Here is a 14791-nt window from a genome sequence, read left to right as displayed (position 1 = left end):
TATTGTTTGCTGTCTTGCCCGATATTATGTTGCGATCGTGGCTCCCTCAGCGCCAAGGCTCAAGGGCGATTTCTCGCAGCCCCCTGCCTAACTCATCCTCGACTCACACCTAAAGTCCAGCAATGAAACGTGGTTTAAATCTCTTCTCTTCAATTTTTCGACCGTCAGAGCTTCGTAGAGCATGTGCACAAACCTCACAAAAGCTTTTCCAATCATCATGCCGACCATCCCTGACGACCTATCGCAGCCCCCAGAGGCTTGGCCGTCTGCACGATGAGATCCTTTTGCAAGACAAAAAAACACTCCGATCCTGAATTTGAGAACCTCTTCCGCTATACCAGTGGAAGGTGGCTCTGGGACGAAGAGCAACAGCTCCGAGATCGGTGCAGGGCCTTCAACCTTGTCGAACTTCAAAATTTAGCAGCCAAGGCCATAGGCTCAAACAACTGTGTCTCAATAACAAAGCTAGCCGAGGGAGGATACAACAAGGTCTTTCGCCTTGTTCTGAATGATGACAAGGTAGTTTTAGCACGTATCCCGAACCCAAACGCTGGGCCTCCATTCTATACGACTGCGTCCGAAGTTGCAACGATGGAATTCGTAAGCACACCGGATTTTTTTAAGGACAAAATAGATGGCTGATTGTTATGAAAGGCTCGAAATTTCCTCCGAATTCGTGTTCCTCGGGTATTGGAGTGGAATGCTACAGCTTCCAACCCCGTGGGCTCGGAGTATATCATTATGGAAGAGGCGGCTGGGACTCCGCTGGAAAAAGTGTGGAATGATATGAGCCCCGACTCAAAACTCAGCATCATGAAGGAAGTGGTTTCTATGGAGACAAAGATGCTGTCGATCTCATTTTCACAGTATGGACATCTTGATATTTACCGTGGTATATGAATGCTTACCATCTATGCAATTAGCTATGGAGGCATTTATTTCGCGAGTGATGCCGTGGAAGGCGCAGTCCCAGCACAAATCACCACCGAGGTTCCCGCAGAATTCAAAGAGCAAGTCTCGAAAACATTCACGGTGGGCCCTACCACTAGCAGAGATTTTTGGAACAAGGAGCGCTCTATGATGAATCTTTCACGGGGTCCCCGTAAGTTGATATGTGCCATCTCACAACGGAAAAAGGCTCTAATTGTCTCTAGGGTCAAGCCCCAAGGATTGTGCGCTCTGTGTAGGTTGGCGTGAAATGGAGTGGATTAAAAACTATGCTATTCCAAAGCCACAGAGTGATGATATGCTCGTTTCTTCAGCCCAGAGCAGCCCACGGGCACATTTGCAGCTGCTAGAAAGATACCTGAGAATTGCCCCTTCTCTTGTCGATATTGACGCTCCCCTGACTCGTTCTACGCTATGGCATACGGATCTTCATTCCTCAAATTTGTTCGTGGATGACAGCCACGTCACGGCCGTTATCGATTGGCAAAGTGTATGGGCTGGCCCGCTATTTCTCCAAGCACAGCCATCCCCGCTTGTGGACTATCAAGGCAGTATTTTGCTCCAACGTCCAGACAACTTCGACAATCTTGATCCGAAGTACCAGGCTTAAATCAAGCAAAAGATTTTCAAATCGACGCTTTTCCAGCTTTATCTGCTAGAAACTAAGCAACGCAATACGATCCTTGCAAAAGCATTCCACCTAGATCATGGGAAAACAAGACGGCTCCCAATCGAATTTGCGGCGAATACGTGGGACGATGATATTGTTTCCTTTCGGGAAGCGCTTACCAACGTGGAAAGGTGCGGCTCTTAACTTATTTTTTCTCAAGGGACCACTAATAACGAAGCATTTTGTTAGGAACTGGGAAGATCTAGGTATCCAGGATGACTGCCCCTTCCACTTCACGGGGGATGAATGGAAAAGACATTCAGTTGATACTGAGAGATGGAATGAGGTTCAGGAATTTTTTAATAGCATCGAAGACCTTGTGCAAAGAGATGGCTGGACACATCATGAGACATTTGATGCGGCCTGTGAATTCTTTGCGAATCTTAGGAAACTGGGCCTCCAGCATATGAAGGACGAAGAGAGGGATAAGTTTGAGAAGCAAACACGTTGGGCAAAAAGTAGAAGTTGATCTTCGCCCCAGGTGGTTATTATATGCTTGAAAACAATCCGGTCATGGCCAATGCCAACAATCAACTACCCATCAAGGCAGTATTTCTGAGATCTAGACTAGATTTGAATAATAAACGAAAGGTCCACTAAGAACTAAGTGGATCAAGCAAGTATACGTGCACGCGAAAAGGCCCAGCGACCATCCGTAACCCTAACATGGCAGCATAATCCAAAATGCCAGGTGATGTGTGGAGCTACGGCATATGGGACATCCGAGACACTGGAACTAACTGACAAGCAGATAAGGTTAACCCCCAAGGTCCCTAAACACCCGAATGTAGTATTTCTCCAGTTGATCCCTCAACAATCCGCGGGCTCAACACCCCATAAAATCCCCGAAATCAGTCATACCCAGAAACCCCAAACAACTCCTTTTTCACTCGCTCAACAGCACATTATTTGACAATATCACCATGGTCGCAATCCAGGCAAAATGGCACAAGGTCGTCGAAGCCGAGATCCTGCAGCGCTCCTCGCAGGTCGTGTCGGTCGTCAACCAACGGGCGTACATCTTCGGCGGAGAACTGCGGCCCCGTGAGCCGCGCGACAACGACGTGCATGTCCTCTCGTTGGGGGAGGGTCAAAGTAAGTAACACATCTGATATATAATAGAGATGCAAATACAGATCCAAACAATCTAACACTTATAATAGACCCCGCCCTCTCGTCTGCGCCCTCAACGTCGCAGCCCCCCTCTGCACGCGTAGGCACGGCAGCAGCCACCTTGAACAACAAGCTGTACCTCTTCTCCGGACGAGGCGGCGTCGCCATGGCACCTATTGAAGAGCAAGGCGCGGTCTGGGAGTACGATCCGGAGTCGGCAAGCTGGACGCTCCTAGCACCGGCAGATGCTACGGCTGCAAGCCCCGCTGCACGTAGCTACCACTGCACCACCAGTGACGGGGCCGACACCATCTACGTGCACGCCGGCTGTCCCGAGAAGGGCCGGCTATCGGATCTGTGGGCCTTCAATGTCGCGCAGCGGCAGTGGACGGAGCTTGCGGCGGCGCCGGACCCGCCGCGAGGGGGTACGTCGATTGCGTTTGCTGGCGGCAAGCTATTTCGCATGAATGGGTTCGATGGGAAGACGGAGCAGGGGGTAGTGTTGATATCTATACGCCCGAGTCCAATGCTTGGGTGTCGCATTCGTATGCCCCTGATGGGAAGGCGGGCCCAACGCCGCGGAGTGTGAGTGCGTTGTTGCCTATCGTCGTTGGTGGCCGGGATTATTTGGTTACTTGTTTTGGGGAACGGGATCCCAGTTCGTTGGGGCACCAGGGGGCTGGGAAGATGTTGAGTGATGTGTGGGCATTTGAAATCGACAGCAAGACTTGGACCCAGGTGGAAACCCAGGGCAATGAACTTCCTGCCGCGCGTGGCTGGTTCGATGCTGATGTCGATGGGAAATCCTCGCTTGTCGTCCAGGGTGGACTGGGAGAGACCAACGACCGGCTGGGGGATGTGTGGCGCCTCGAGTTTTCTTAATTTTCTTCAATATTCAGTCCTTGACCATAGCAAAACCCAAGTGAATTAAATTGACATCAACCTAACTATCGACGAACAAGAAGGAAACAAGAAGGAAACAAGAAGAGTATGTATCATTAACGGACAGCCGAGAACGAGATTCATGAGACGCCCAATCGTTCCACTGCTGCAAACACACATCGTCTCATTCAAGTCCTGGCGAAGAGAATCTGACAAAGAAAAAGAAACAAAAGAAGCAGACAACATCATACACCAACACCTGGAGACTCGGCAAAAGAAGAAAAAAGAAAGAAAAAGGGGGAAGTTCAGGGAACAAAGGAAAGAAAGGTAGTTATTGTGACAACTAGGGGCATCATGAACAGAAGAAGTGAAGAGTGTGCTTTTGTGCAATGCCACGGGTATGCACAGCAAGACTTAGAACATGAGAGAGCGAGTTTTTTGGCGGCGGGCTTCGGCACTTCCAGCCTCGGGCTGAGAAAGAGTGTGCTTGTGCCGAGGACGGGGTGACGGAGGCGCCGGCGCCGCCGATCCCGCTGAAGCCGGTGGTGCCGGGGGTGCCGCGGCCATCATCGCACTGTGTCTTTTTGAAGGCGAGGGGGAGCAACGGGGATACTGCTGCCGGGAAGACGCTCGGCAGTCTGGCGCCTTGACTTCATGCTTTGCTCACGCTTCAGCACAAGGTCAGCCCACGGCTTTATAGACCCGTTTCCGGAAGAAGATCCCTTGCCCACAGCATCAGACATGACACGCAGCCAGCCTTCCTTGTCGGCGGCACAGTCTGCGTAGAAGTCGATCACTTCACCGTTGCCAAAGCGAATTCGGAAACCCTCCTCGACAAACATGTAGCCCTCCTCTTCCTCAGCAAATGCGGACTTGCGACGACCACCACCTCTGGTACTGGTTTCCCTCTGAGTGAGAGCCGACTTGTCGTCAATGAGCTTGGATGCCTTGGCCAGGTTGATAGTAGCACGGGGCTGGCGGGTCGTTTCGTGATAAGCAGTCAACTTGGAGCCCTGCAACTTGAACAATCGACGACGCCAGTACTAAAAGTTGGTTAGAATTTGTTTATGGACAAATCAGGAACAAGTACTTACTGGGCAATCTCCACCCTGTTGAGACAGGAATCCCTCCCAAGTACGAGATGCAACGCTCTCAGCATCTCGCATCTCACGGATGCAAGCGTTCATGCTCTTAGGCATGTCTTCATCCTTACCACCCTTAGGCTTGGGAACGAACAGCAACTGGAGCTCCAGTTTGCCAATCTTGTACGGAGGGCGACGCTGCGTATTGATGCTCGTCGCACTCTTCTTGCTCTTGACACTACTGGGCTGGTCTTCCACTGCCCACTCATTGAAGCAAGCCACATCGACGGTGTAGGGGCGTCCGAAAGCCTGCTTTTCGTGGTCACTCAGAGACACATAGGCGCGGGCAAAGCTGCCGTCGCGGGCAACCAAGTTGCGGAGCCGGTCCCAGACAGGGGCGTTAACGTCCTTCTGCTGCTGTGATTGCATCTGCTGCTTCAGGTCAAGCTCCTTGCGCCGCCGAGGGGAAGCAAAGACACGGCTGAGAGCAGAGGTCTTCTGACGCGGAGATGCAGCAGTGTCCTGTGGCTGAAACTTGTTCTCATCAACCTTCATTTGCAGGGTCAATTGGAACTCCAGGTCGTTTTGCACGATGAGTTCAAACTCCTGTCCAATGGGAGCAGATTTGCCCAATTCAAGCCAGGAAGTCGTGACGCAGTGAAGTCCATTGTCCAGGGTCAGGGCAAAGTAAGATCGTTCACCTAAAGTAAAGTCAGCACCTTTCAAGCTCGCCGTTGATGAGATTAGGTCAATTCATACCACGAGGGAGGGGAAGGTCCAAATATTTCAGGCCAATCACCTTCACAAACACACGGCCTCTCTCTTCGCCATCTTCAAAGCACTCGGGGACGGCGGGCTCGGTCTCCTCAATCGATGCAGGGGCCTCTTGCACATTGCTCGACTGGCCAGGGAGGGGTGGCACTGATCCAGGAACGGGCTTCTTCTTGGGGATTCCGGTGCCGATCTTAGTGCTAGGACGTCGCATCTGCCCATTCCATGGAACGGTGGTCCAAGTCTGCTGGCTTGGTTTTCGTGGCGAAGATCCGGCAGACTTCGTGCCCCGTGGGTCTTGAGTGGCTTTCTCGGGGGCCGGTGCAGATTCTTCTTCATTATGGCTGCTAGCCACGATGACCTTGGTGTTTTGTCTCATGAGGTACCCTCTCTGTTTGTCACATGATGTGTTAGCAGGGGCTGCAAGCTTAACTAAATTGGAAAATCCTGGGATCCCCGGGTTCAGGGATATCTGTTCCTGGGAAGAGGGCAGAGAATGAGAAGAAAGCTGGGAGAGGGCGAGTTCAAACGCAACCTTTTGGGTCTCGATAACGCGGTCAAATTCCTTGTTGAGGCCAGAGCCGAGGCTTTCCTCCTGGATGCTGAACGGGATGTCCAATTTCATGAGACTGGGCTGCCGGTTTACCAGGTTGTTCGGTAGCGAGAGTTGGGGAGGCAAGTCGGCCTGTTTCTGCTGGCGGTTGGACTTCGCCGAGTCATTAGAGGCCTGTTTTGTCAGATCCGGCATTGGGGGTGGGTGCTGGCCGCTGATTTTACGCCGGGTGGCCGCCATCGATTCCATATCAGCTGGGGTCAGGGAGGGCCGAGTCTTCAGACCCGCGCCAGGAGCCCTGATTGTGGCCACTGGCTCAGGCACCGACTCGTCCGAAGAGATTTCTGCTTCTTGTTCCTCCTCCACTTCTTCACCTCCTTCCTCGCCTTCGACGGGATGGCGGATCACAGATTCTGGGGTCGAGGGCTCCGAAACCTGCTCCTCCCCTGCTTCTGGCGTTACAGGACGACCAAGCGAATGACGAATTGAAGCCATGTCCAAGGGCTGAGCTTCGGCTGCCTTTGGATCTTCCTTTGCAGCTTCCTCATTTGGCTGCTCAATTGGACCAGCTGCTCCCTCTTCCTCAGGAACAGGTGTTGCGTGGCCGGAGCTCCGGCTGCCATGGTGGTTTTCGGTGTTCTCAGCGGCAGATTTTAGCGAGTAGTTGCTGTCTTCGTCATATTTGGCTCGCTGATCTCTGGAAGACAAGCTGTGGTCTGACATGTTCTGGTAGAAATCGGGTATCGTGTAGAGGTCTTCATCATGGTCTTCTTCTTTGATGATTACACTACCAGTATCATCGTCGTCATCGTTTTCCAGCGAGGGGATCGGAACATCAGGGTCATAATGGTCGTAAGGGTGAGGGCTTGAGGCGAACTGAGAGTCATCATAATCATCCTCCTCAAAGCTGTCGTTCTTACGGATATCTCTCAAGATAGAGTCCCGTGAGATACGAGGAGGTGAAAACACGTTGTCCTTGGCGTCATCGCCAGTGGGAGCATTGTCATCGTCTGTGTTGTGCAATTCCTTAATTTCGCTGGACTGCTGAGCCGTTACGTTAAGCTCACCGCGGTCATGCTCGCCATCATGCTCATCATTCTCGCGTTCATGAAGCATCATAAGACGGAGCCTCTCCTCCAAGGACATAGCACCACCAAGATCTGACTTGGTATAAGAAGCGGGAGCGGGGGGAGAGGGCAAGTTCCGCTGACCCCCACTTCCCAGCTCAAGTGCGGTGGCAAGTTTATCAGGCGACGATGGTTGAGAGCCGGACATGCGCGACACCGATGGCAAGGGTGGCAGAGGGCGTCGCTCACCGTTGGAGTCCAGTGATTCAACACGACCATGTCGAGGTGATTTCCCTTCAACCGGAACGGAGTCTTCGCGACCCTCGTCATCACCAACAAAAGGATCTTCGTCCCCATCCACGCTTCCTGGGCTCATGAAGCGCCAGTCTTCGGGCAAGACGACTGGCGTTTTCTCGATGTCTTCCAACGACGCGTCAAAACTGTCATCGCGCTCAACAGAAGATTCATGCTCGAAGCTGATATCTTCCTCTTCCTCGGAGTCGTAACTATTGTCGCGGGATCCTGATGCGATAGATGATGGATCCGGGGTCGTCATCTCATACTCGTTGACTTGCGGAGGCGCAGCATCGAATGTGACACTCTTCGCGTGACGGTGGCCAGCACTATCGTATTCAGACCAAATGTCGCTCTGCGGGTCAAAGCCCTTGCCAAAACGGCTGCCCTTGGACAGCGATGACTTGCCTGGAGACGCTTGATCTTTGCTCGGGGAAGGCGGTCGTGGCACCGGGCTGGCGTTCATCTCATCGGGAAGCTGTGACTTTGCGAGGTTCATCTGGCTATCCCGCTGGGGCGATCGGTCGGCAGCTAACGGTCGCTGGGGGAGATATACCTGCGCAGGGTCGTATTCCTGGCTATCGCGAAACATGGTATGGTTCTTGACCCGTGAGACGCGTTTCAAGTCTTCGAGAGATGGCCGTCTCGCGGGGAAGTATGAGGCTTCCGGGTCGTAGGGCATTTGGTTTTCAGCACCCTTTGCATAGGGCGAGGGCGAATCGCGACCTTTCCAGAAGAGCCGCGGCGAGGCTGTGTTGTTCAGAGGCGAAACATCATACAGCGGCGACTCGCCATTTGGCGTCTGTCGCGGAAGTCAGTACTATGCTAACAAGGGTTTAACTCAGAGTAGTATGCGATTCTTACCTTCGTGGTTTGGTTCCAGCTGGGCGAGTTGCGCCTCTGTGCCATGGGGCTCACTTCGGAAAGCGGCCACTGGACAGATCCATTGCCCATGTTGACACTGGGAGTTCCTGGATACTAGGATAAGACCAAGAGGTTTTGATTAACAAGCGATGGTAATCAAGTGTCTGCGACGTGTCAATCGTTGCTCATGGCGTTTGAGATGGGGGATCGAGTCTCGACACGTGAAACAACAAGGAGTCCAGTGCTGCTCAGCGCCGGGAATAAGGCCACATACCTTTCTTAATAGATACCAGGAGTCGCGTGGGAATTGTTTGCCAGCGAGTCCTGGTACATCCACCAAGAGGAGTGTAGAGTCGTGTCGATCGTAGCAAGAATGTAGGTGCGTCCACAGGGCCACCAAACACAAGTCCCAGTCCGGTATTCGGATCAAGGTCAAGGTGAAAAAAGGGGTGATGAAGGGGTACAAGAAAGGTCAAGGGTAAAATGGAAGTAAAACAAAGAAAAGGCTGCGGAGGAAGAGAGAGAACAAGAAACAAGATCAGATCTGGATGTCTCGTCCATGGATCCCCAAGTGGATTGTTACCCCAAAGCAAGTTGAAACTTGTTGACAGTCGCGGGAGTCTCCATGGCAACGATGGGGGAAGCTGGGATGACTCAGCGCCATGGTCACATGATCTAACGCCTAAAATGTCGGGTGGAATAGATCGGCGCTAGTCCCAGACTGGGCTAGCGTGTTCTGCAGAAAACATCCGATGGCCAAACTGGTTTTTTCTTTGCTCGCAACTTCCAGTGAACCGTTCCCTTGCCAGCTTTTCTTCTGGGTCGGTCGGGCAGAATGCAACTGCCAATCCGCTCTTCGATATGCTTCTTGTGTCAAACTAGAGCTACGATCCTCCCATCGTCACCGGTTCCCGCGGTATCATGGCAGGCCACGCGAGCGATGGCCACTGCTCGATTCCGGCGCAAAGCCGCTCGAATGGCCCTGTCGCCTAATGTGGCCAAAGCCTCCTTGACAAAGCCGCGCTCGGCGAGAGACCGGGCAGGCCCTTTTGCTGGAATGAATCGGACCGAGGCGGGGATTGAAGGCACACCACGCGCAAAGTCCCAGGCGGCATTGAAGCGTTCAGGGGAGGAAGCCAAGGTGGAGAAAAAAGAAAGCCCTTTGTACAAAGCACTCAAAATGCAGACTACTTTGGCCCCTGTCTCCTATGGCCGCCGGAACGCCATCAAGGACAAGATTGCCAACGTCACCAGCTTCGACCATTTCCGCCTTTTGCCAGCCGTGCGCCAATCGATTTTCACCATGGCTCTGCCCGGTATGGATGAAATCACGCCGACACCAATCCAACGACTTGCAATTCCGCAGCTTTTGAACGATGGCACGCCGAAGAAACAGAAACAGCCAAAGAAAGTGGATGACAACAAGCCCCAATACGAACAATATCTCCTCGCAGCAGAGACGGGCTCAGGAAAGACTCTCGCATACCTGCTCCCGGTCGTAGACGCTGTCAAGCGCGCTGAGGCATCGGAGCTCGAAGAACAAGCACAAATCGAGGCAGAAAAGACGAAGGAGCGGGAGGAGCGCCTGAAGAATCGAACACTCGAGCTGGAGCCTGAGGAGCCGCCGGTTACCAACGCCGGCCGCCCTCGAGCCCTCATTCTTGTCCCCACATCCGAGCTTGTAGCTCAGGTCGGTGCCAGGGTGAAAGAGTTGGCGCATGGCGTCAAGTACCGTTCCGGGATGATTTCATCCAACCTCACACCGCGTCGGATCAAAAACACGCTGTTCCACCCGGACGGCATTGACATCCTGGTGTCGACACCGCACCTCGTCGCATCTATCGCGAAAACGAACCCCTACGTCCTCAGCCGGGTAACTCACCTTGTCCTCGACGAAGCCGATTCCCTCATGGACCGGTCCTTCTTGCCGACTACAACCGAGGTGATCGAAAAGGCGACACCCTCGCTTAAAAAGCTCATTTTCTGTTCGGCCACGATCCCCAACAGCCTGGACAAGCAGCTCCGCCAGAACTACCCGGACGTTCGACGATTGACGACCCCCAAACTACATGCCATCCCGCGTCGAGTCCAGCTGGGCGTGGTGGACATTGAAAAGGACCCGTACCGCGGGAACCGCAGTCTCGCCTGCGCCGATGTCATCTGGGCAATTGGCAAAGCAGGTGACCGGCACGAGCGCGGCGAGTCATGGGGACCTCTGGAGTCATTCAAGGCCCCCACGGTCAAGAAGATCATTGTCTTCGTCAACGAGAGAGAGGAAGCCGATGAGGTCGCCCGTTTCCTGCAGGGTAAGGGCATCGACGCCGTCTCGCTGTCCCGCGACTCCACCTCCCGCAAGTCGGACGAGATCCTCGCCGAGTTCACCGAGATCCAACAACCCCCGACTGCCGAGGAAGTTGAGCTGGCCAAGAAGAAGAAGACCAGCTCCAAGGTGATTCCGTTCATCTGGGACCAGGATGAGAAAGTCGACACCTCTCGTCGTCTCCCAGGCACCAAGGTCCTTGTCACCACCGATATCGCCTCGCGTGGTATCGACACCCTGCCCGTCAAGACTGTATTGCTCTACCATGTACCCCACACCACCATCGATTTCATTCATCGCTTGGGTCGTCTGGGTCGGATGGGCAAGCGGGGTCGCGGTGTTGTTTTGGTTGGCAAGAAGGACCGCAAGGATATCGTTCGCGAGGTCCGCGATGGCATGTTCCGCGGCCAGGCCATGATCTAGGTCTCTTTTTCTGTCTCTCTATTTCTCTCCCTCGCATGTCCCCCATTCTGTATAGAATCTGTATCATAGCTGGCGTTGACTTGAAGGTTTGGTTTCTCTGGGGTGGAAGAAAAACGAATACCCCATGTAATTTGGCATCCATGAATTTGGTGTGTATGATATTCGATTGTATATAATCGCACTGATCTACTCTTATACTTCTATGCATGATAGCAACTCGACTACAATGTCCCGAGAAAGGATTTTTGTACGTGCATTCATTGAAACTCGATCCTTTTGATATCTGGATGTCACGATGCCACGTTTCAAATGCTCCAGATATGTCCGTATGCGACGACCATTCTTAATGACACAAGATATGTGTCCGATAAAAAAAAGGAAAGAAAGAAGGAAATAGACAGAGACAGAGGCAGAAATGGCAGACTCCGATGCAACCCATAAAAGAAACAAGCCAGAAATCCTCAATGCACCTGGCCCTTTAACCCTTTAAAACAGAACACCAGAACCGATGCGCCGACAGTGCAATCCATAGATGCGATGACGCAGAAATGATAATCATAAGAAAACAAGGTAGAGGAAAGAAAAAGAGGAAAAAGAAATTGTCGACGAAAGATAGCGCCCCGACCGATCCCATCTCAAACTCCGGATTCAACGTTTCTTCCATACATTTGGCAAATTCGTTCTTTACATGGTCATGCGAAGTTCACGGTTGCGGCGACGGCTTGCGCGCGTGTTGCGGCGAGACTCATTCGCATCGCTGGTTTCGGTCTCGGTGCGCGCATCGGAGAGTTCGGGGGTAGGCGTGACGACGGAGCTGACACCACGGTCGCGGCGCGAGGCGCGGGCAGTGTCGGGGGACAAGAAGCGATGGACGGTGCGGTGGTCCATGACGCGCTCTTCGCCATCTGGGCCCATTTCGGTCTGTGGCCACTGGTATCCGTACAACTTGGAGTGGCGCTCGCAGCGGGGGCATTCGCGGCGCGTCAGGTACGAATTGGACTGGACGAACCACGAGTCGCAGGTCTGGCAGTCGACCCAGCGGTCGTAGCGCTGGGCGAGCAGCCGCGACGTTCGGGTGTAGTCGCCAGGCACTCGGGCAAACTGCAGCTCAGTCTCGACGGAGGCGACGATGTGGCGCTTGCGCTTGCGGGTCTTGCGCGGCTTCTGCTTCTTGACGACTGTCATGAGGATATCGTCTAGTTCAAACGATTCAAATAAGTCCGACAGTTCATCCTGGGTGTTATTGTCCTGTAGGAGGGGCTTTGCATCTGGCTGACCTGTAAAGGAAGCATCCGGGTGGCCTTCTGCATGGGTGGCCTCGGTGTCCGTCTGCTCTGATCCGATGACCTCTGCGGGCTGGATCTTGGTTCCAATGTCGACAGAGGTAGGGGTGCTGGAGGTTGACCGGTGGGATTCATCTGCCTGGGAGCTGGGAGATTCGCAATCAGTGGGGGCAGTGGATTGAGTGGTGACTTCGTTAGCTTCACTGGGAGGGTCATATCCATTGCCCATAACCATTGATTCTCCCTGATCCAACTCCACGGTGGCTGAGCTCTCGGAATGTGCTGGTTTCTCAGCGATCGATCCCTCAGTTTCCCTGCCGTTGGCCTCCTGCTTCACCCCTTTGATTGGGGCCAGAATCGCAGAACTGTTCACATCCGATTCCGGGGTCGCAGGAGTCATCGTCTCAGTCGAATCGCCTGCCAACTCAGAGACAGAGATCTCTTCGCGCAACTTCGAAACCTGGTGCTGGAACTTCGTTCGCTTGCGCGGGGTGGAAGTGGTGGGCGTCGAGATCTCTGACTCCAGGTCGGAATTGCGTCGGCGCTTCTTGCTCCCAATGGAAGTCTCCACAGACACAGGCTCGTCGATTGAAGCGGGGCTGGACTCTTTGCTGTCAGAGTTGGAGTCGGTCTGCGGCGACCAGCCATTGCGAACGGCGCGTTCGCAGGTAAAGCACAGGCATTCGCAGTTGTCGATGCCGAAATAATCCTCGCCGTAAGAGACCGTGATCTCCTCGCCCTCGTGAATGTCTCGCACAGCAACGACCGACATGCCCTCGGAGCCACGAGTTGTCAGACGGCTGTTTGCGTTACAGTCATGGTTAGCGAAGCGGGCAGGGCCCAAGAAGAAAGCAGGTGCCTTGCGGCGGCTCGACATCACAATGCTGAAGTCCTTGCGGGTCAGGTCCAGGTCCATCTCTTCCTCATGGGTCATAGCCACAAGGGTTCCACTCAGGTATTTGATCTCCTGGCCAGCTTTGATGAACTTGCGAGCGCAGATGGCAGCTTCGTGCTGCGTGATGATGTAGCGGTTGGTTGTGGTCACTTCGAACGGGGAGTCGGGGAGGTAGATTTGAATGTATTTGCGCAGGTGTCGACGGAACCACTCCTGCTCGCGGGGGCTGCGCAGAGTGTTCATGTATTTCTTTAGTCCCGAGATATTCAGCAGCTTGTTCTCGGCTTGCGGGGCGTTCTTGGCGACAATGACATCGTGAAGCATGATGCTTGCAATCTCGTCGTCGTGGATTCCGCGGGCCGGGTTGTACTTGGTGCGGTTCTTGCGAATGGTAGTCCAGAAGTAGGCCTAATTGGTAGAAGTAGTCAGTATGCAATTGTCCAGGTCGAATTGTGGGCAAGAGGCATACGTGGTCCACCAGCGCATCGGTTGCGACATCGTCATAGCTGGCCAGTTTTGCCAGGGTCAAGCGTTCGCGCGGCTCGGGCGCGGGAGGGCCGGAGCGCGACTTCTTCGGAGGCATGGTGGGTGTGTCAGGTAGTGAGGCACCCGAGGGGAAGGAAGATAAGAGGTGTCATGAAATGCAACGTGGTTGTAGAAGGTGAGGAGCAAATATAGCGGAGATCCGAGGGCAGGGAGGGGGCCAAGAATGGACTCGGAGGGCGAGGCTGGTGAATGGTGAATGGTTAAATAGAGTCAATGGGGACAATAGACATTGTCAATAGAATATCGCTATTGAGAATTGACGAGGGGAGAAGTGAATGGGAGGCTGGTTTGCTCGTCTCTGCCGAGTCGCCCGGTTTAGGGGAGACGCCGTCTTCCGCGTCTCGGGCTCTCGCTTTTGATGGCTCCACGCGCTTCGCCCTACAACCGATTCTCAATGATCGCGTGTCGCAATTGGATATTTGGCATATTGGAGTGTTTCCTACTATATTCCTCGTGTCTGCAAGAAATATGGGTTGTTCTATTTACGCGTTCCATCTAGGGCACCCAGTCTTCCACCATACTACAACTACACTGGCATTTGGCCTATAAAAAGATAATCTCCGATATCACACTCCTCGAATAAACTCGAGCGCAGACCATTTCCTCGGTGGGTCACCGTTGTCGTAAATTCGTAGCCAATAATCGACTTCCAGAAGGCATTCGATCCATCCAGCGATCGACAGAGTTGCGCAATGGGCCATCTTGGAGCCTTTTCTTGTACTTTCTTGTAAGAAATCTGCTTACGATCCATAATATCTATTCAAGATGTTCAATGGCTCATAATAGGATTACTGTAATCATTGTAAAAGAGTCGATGTAGTATTGTGCTCCATATATTGATCAAATCTATGATATATATATATTGTGTTACAGTTTACAAGAACCATATTGTTACCCCGGGAGAATAATGTCTTTGCTACCCACAGCAAGGCACATATCTACTGTCTCTCGATTGTCAATAATATTTAATTTCGCATTCAATTTCAAGGACTAACTTTTTACTTCTAAACTCGGCCAAGGGTACCCCCGGCAGCCAGCTGAATCAAATCCAGCTTGGCTTGATGACGGGATGGGCTACAC

The 14791-nt window shown here is 53.0% G+C and overlaps 5 protein-coding genes across 5 annotated transcripts; 3 read left to right on the top strand and 2 right to left on the bottom strand.

The window, feature by feature from the left end:
- Positions 1-273: 273 nt before the first annotated feature.
- NUU61_008751 (aminoglycoside phosphotransferase family protein) lies at positions 274-1558 on the top strand (the record flags this gene model as incomplete). The annotated part of the gene is made up of 5 exons (XM_056659276.1): positions 274-600; positions 655-866; positions 924-1102; positions 1155-1183; positions 1238-1558. 5 exons carry the CDS (start codon positions 274-276, stop codon positions 1556-1558), a joined length of 1068 nt encoding a protein of 355 aa, XP_056507569.1.
- A 983-nt stretch (positions 1559-2541) lies between these two features.
- On the top strand, positions 2542-3613 carry NUU61_008750 (Kelch repeat protein; the record flags this gene model as incomplete). Its single annotated transcript, XM_056659275.1, has 3 exons — positions 2542-2713; positions 2782-3227; positions 3254-3613. The coding sequence occupies 3 exons, from the start codon at positions 2542-2544 to the stop codon at positions 3611-3613; spliced, it is 978 nt and encodes a 325-aa protein (XP_056507568.1).
- Positions 3614-4179: 566 nt separating this feature from the next.
- On the bottom strand, positions 4180-8334 carry bud4 (uncharacterized protein; the record flags this gene model as incomplete). The annotated part of the gene is made up of 4 exons (XM_056659274.1): positions 4180-4656; positions 4708-5396; positions 5455-8182; positions 8245-8334. 4 exons carry the CDS (start codon positions 8332-8334, stop codon positions 4180-4182), a joined length of 3984 nt encoding a protein of 1327 aa, XP_056507567.1.
- Positions 8335-9184: 850 nt separating this feature from the next.
- On the top strand, positions 9185-10987 carry mrh4 (ATP-dependent RNA helicase MRH4; the record flags this gene model as incomplete). Its single annotated transcript, XM_056659273.1, has 1 exon — positions 9185-10987. One exon carries the CDS (start codon positions 9185-9187, stop codon positions 10985-10987), a length of 1803 nt encoding a protein of 600 aa, XP_056507566.1.
- A 684-nt stretch (positions 10988-11671) lies between these two features.
- Positions 11672-13748, bottom strand: NUU61_008747 (SET domain-containing protein; the record flags this gene model as incomplete). The annotated part of the gene is made up of 2 exons (XM_056659272.1): positions 11672-13573; positions 13635-13748. 2 exons carry the CDS (start codon positions 13746-13748, stop codon positions 11672-11674), a joined length of 2016 nt encoding a protein of 671 aa, XP_056507565.1.
- Positions 13749-14791: the final 1043 nt, after the last annotated feature.

Source organism: Penicillium alfredii (genome assembly GCF_028826965.1).
Source record: "Penicillium alfredii strain IBT 34128 chromosome Unknown utg000011l_segment0_segment0, whole genome shotgun sequence".
Lineage (NCBI taxonomy): Eukaryota > Fungi > Ascomycota > Eurotiomycetes > Eurotiales > Aspergillaceae > Penicillium > Penicillium alfredii.
The sequence above is the reverse complement of the archived record's forward strand: the minus strand, read 5'-3'. Positions and strand labels throughout refer to the sequence as shown.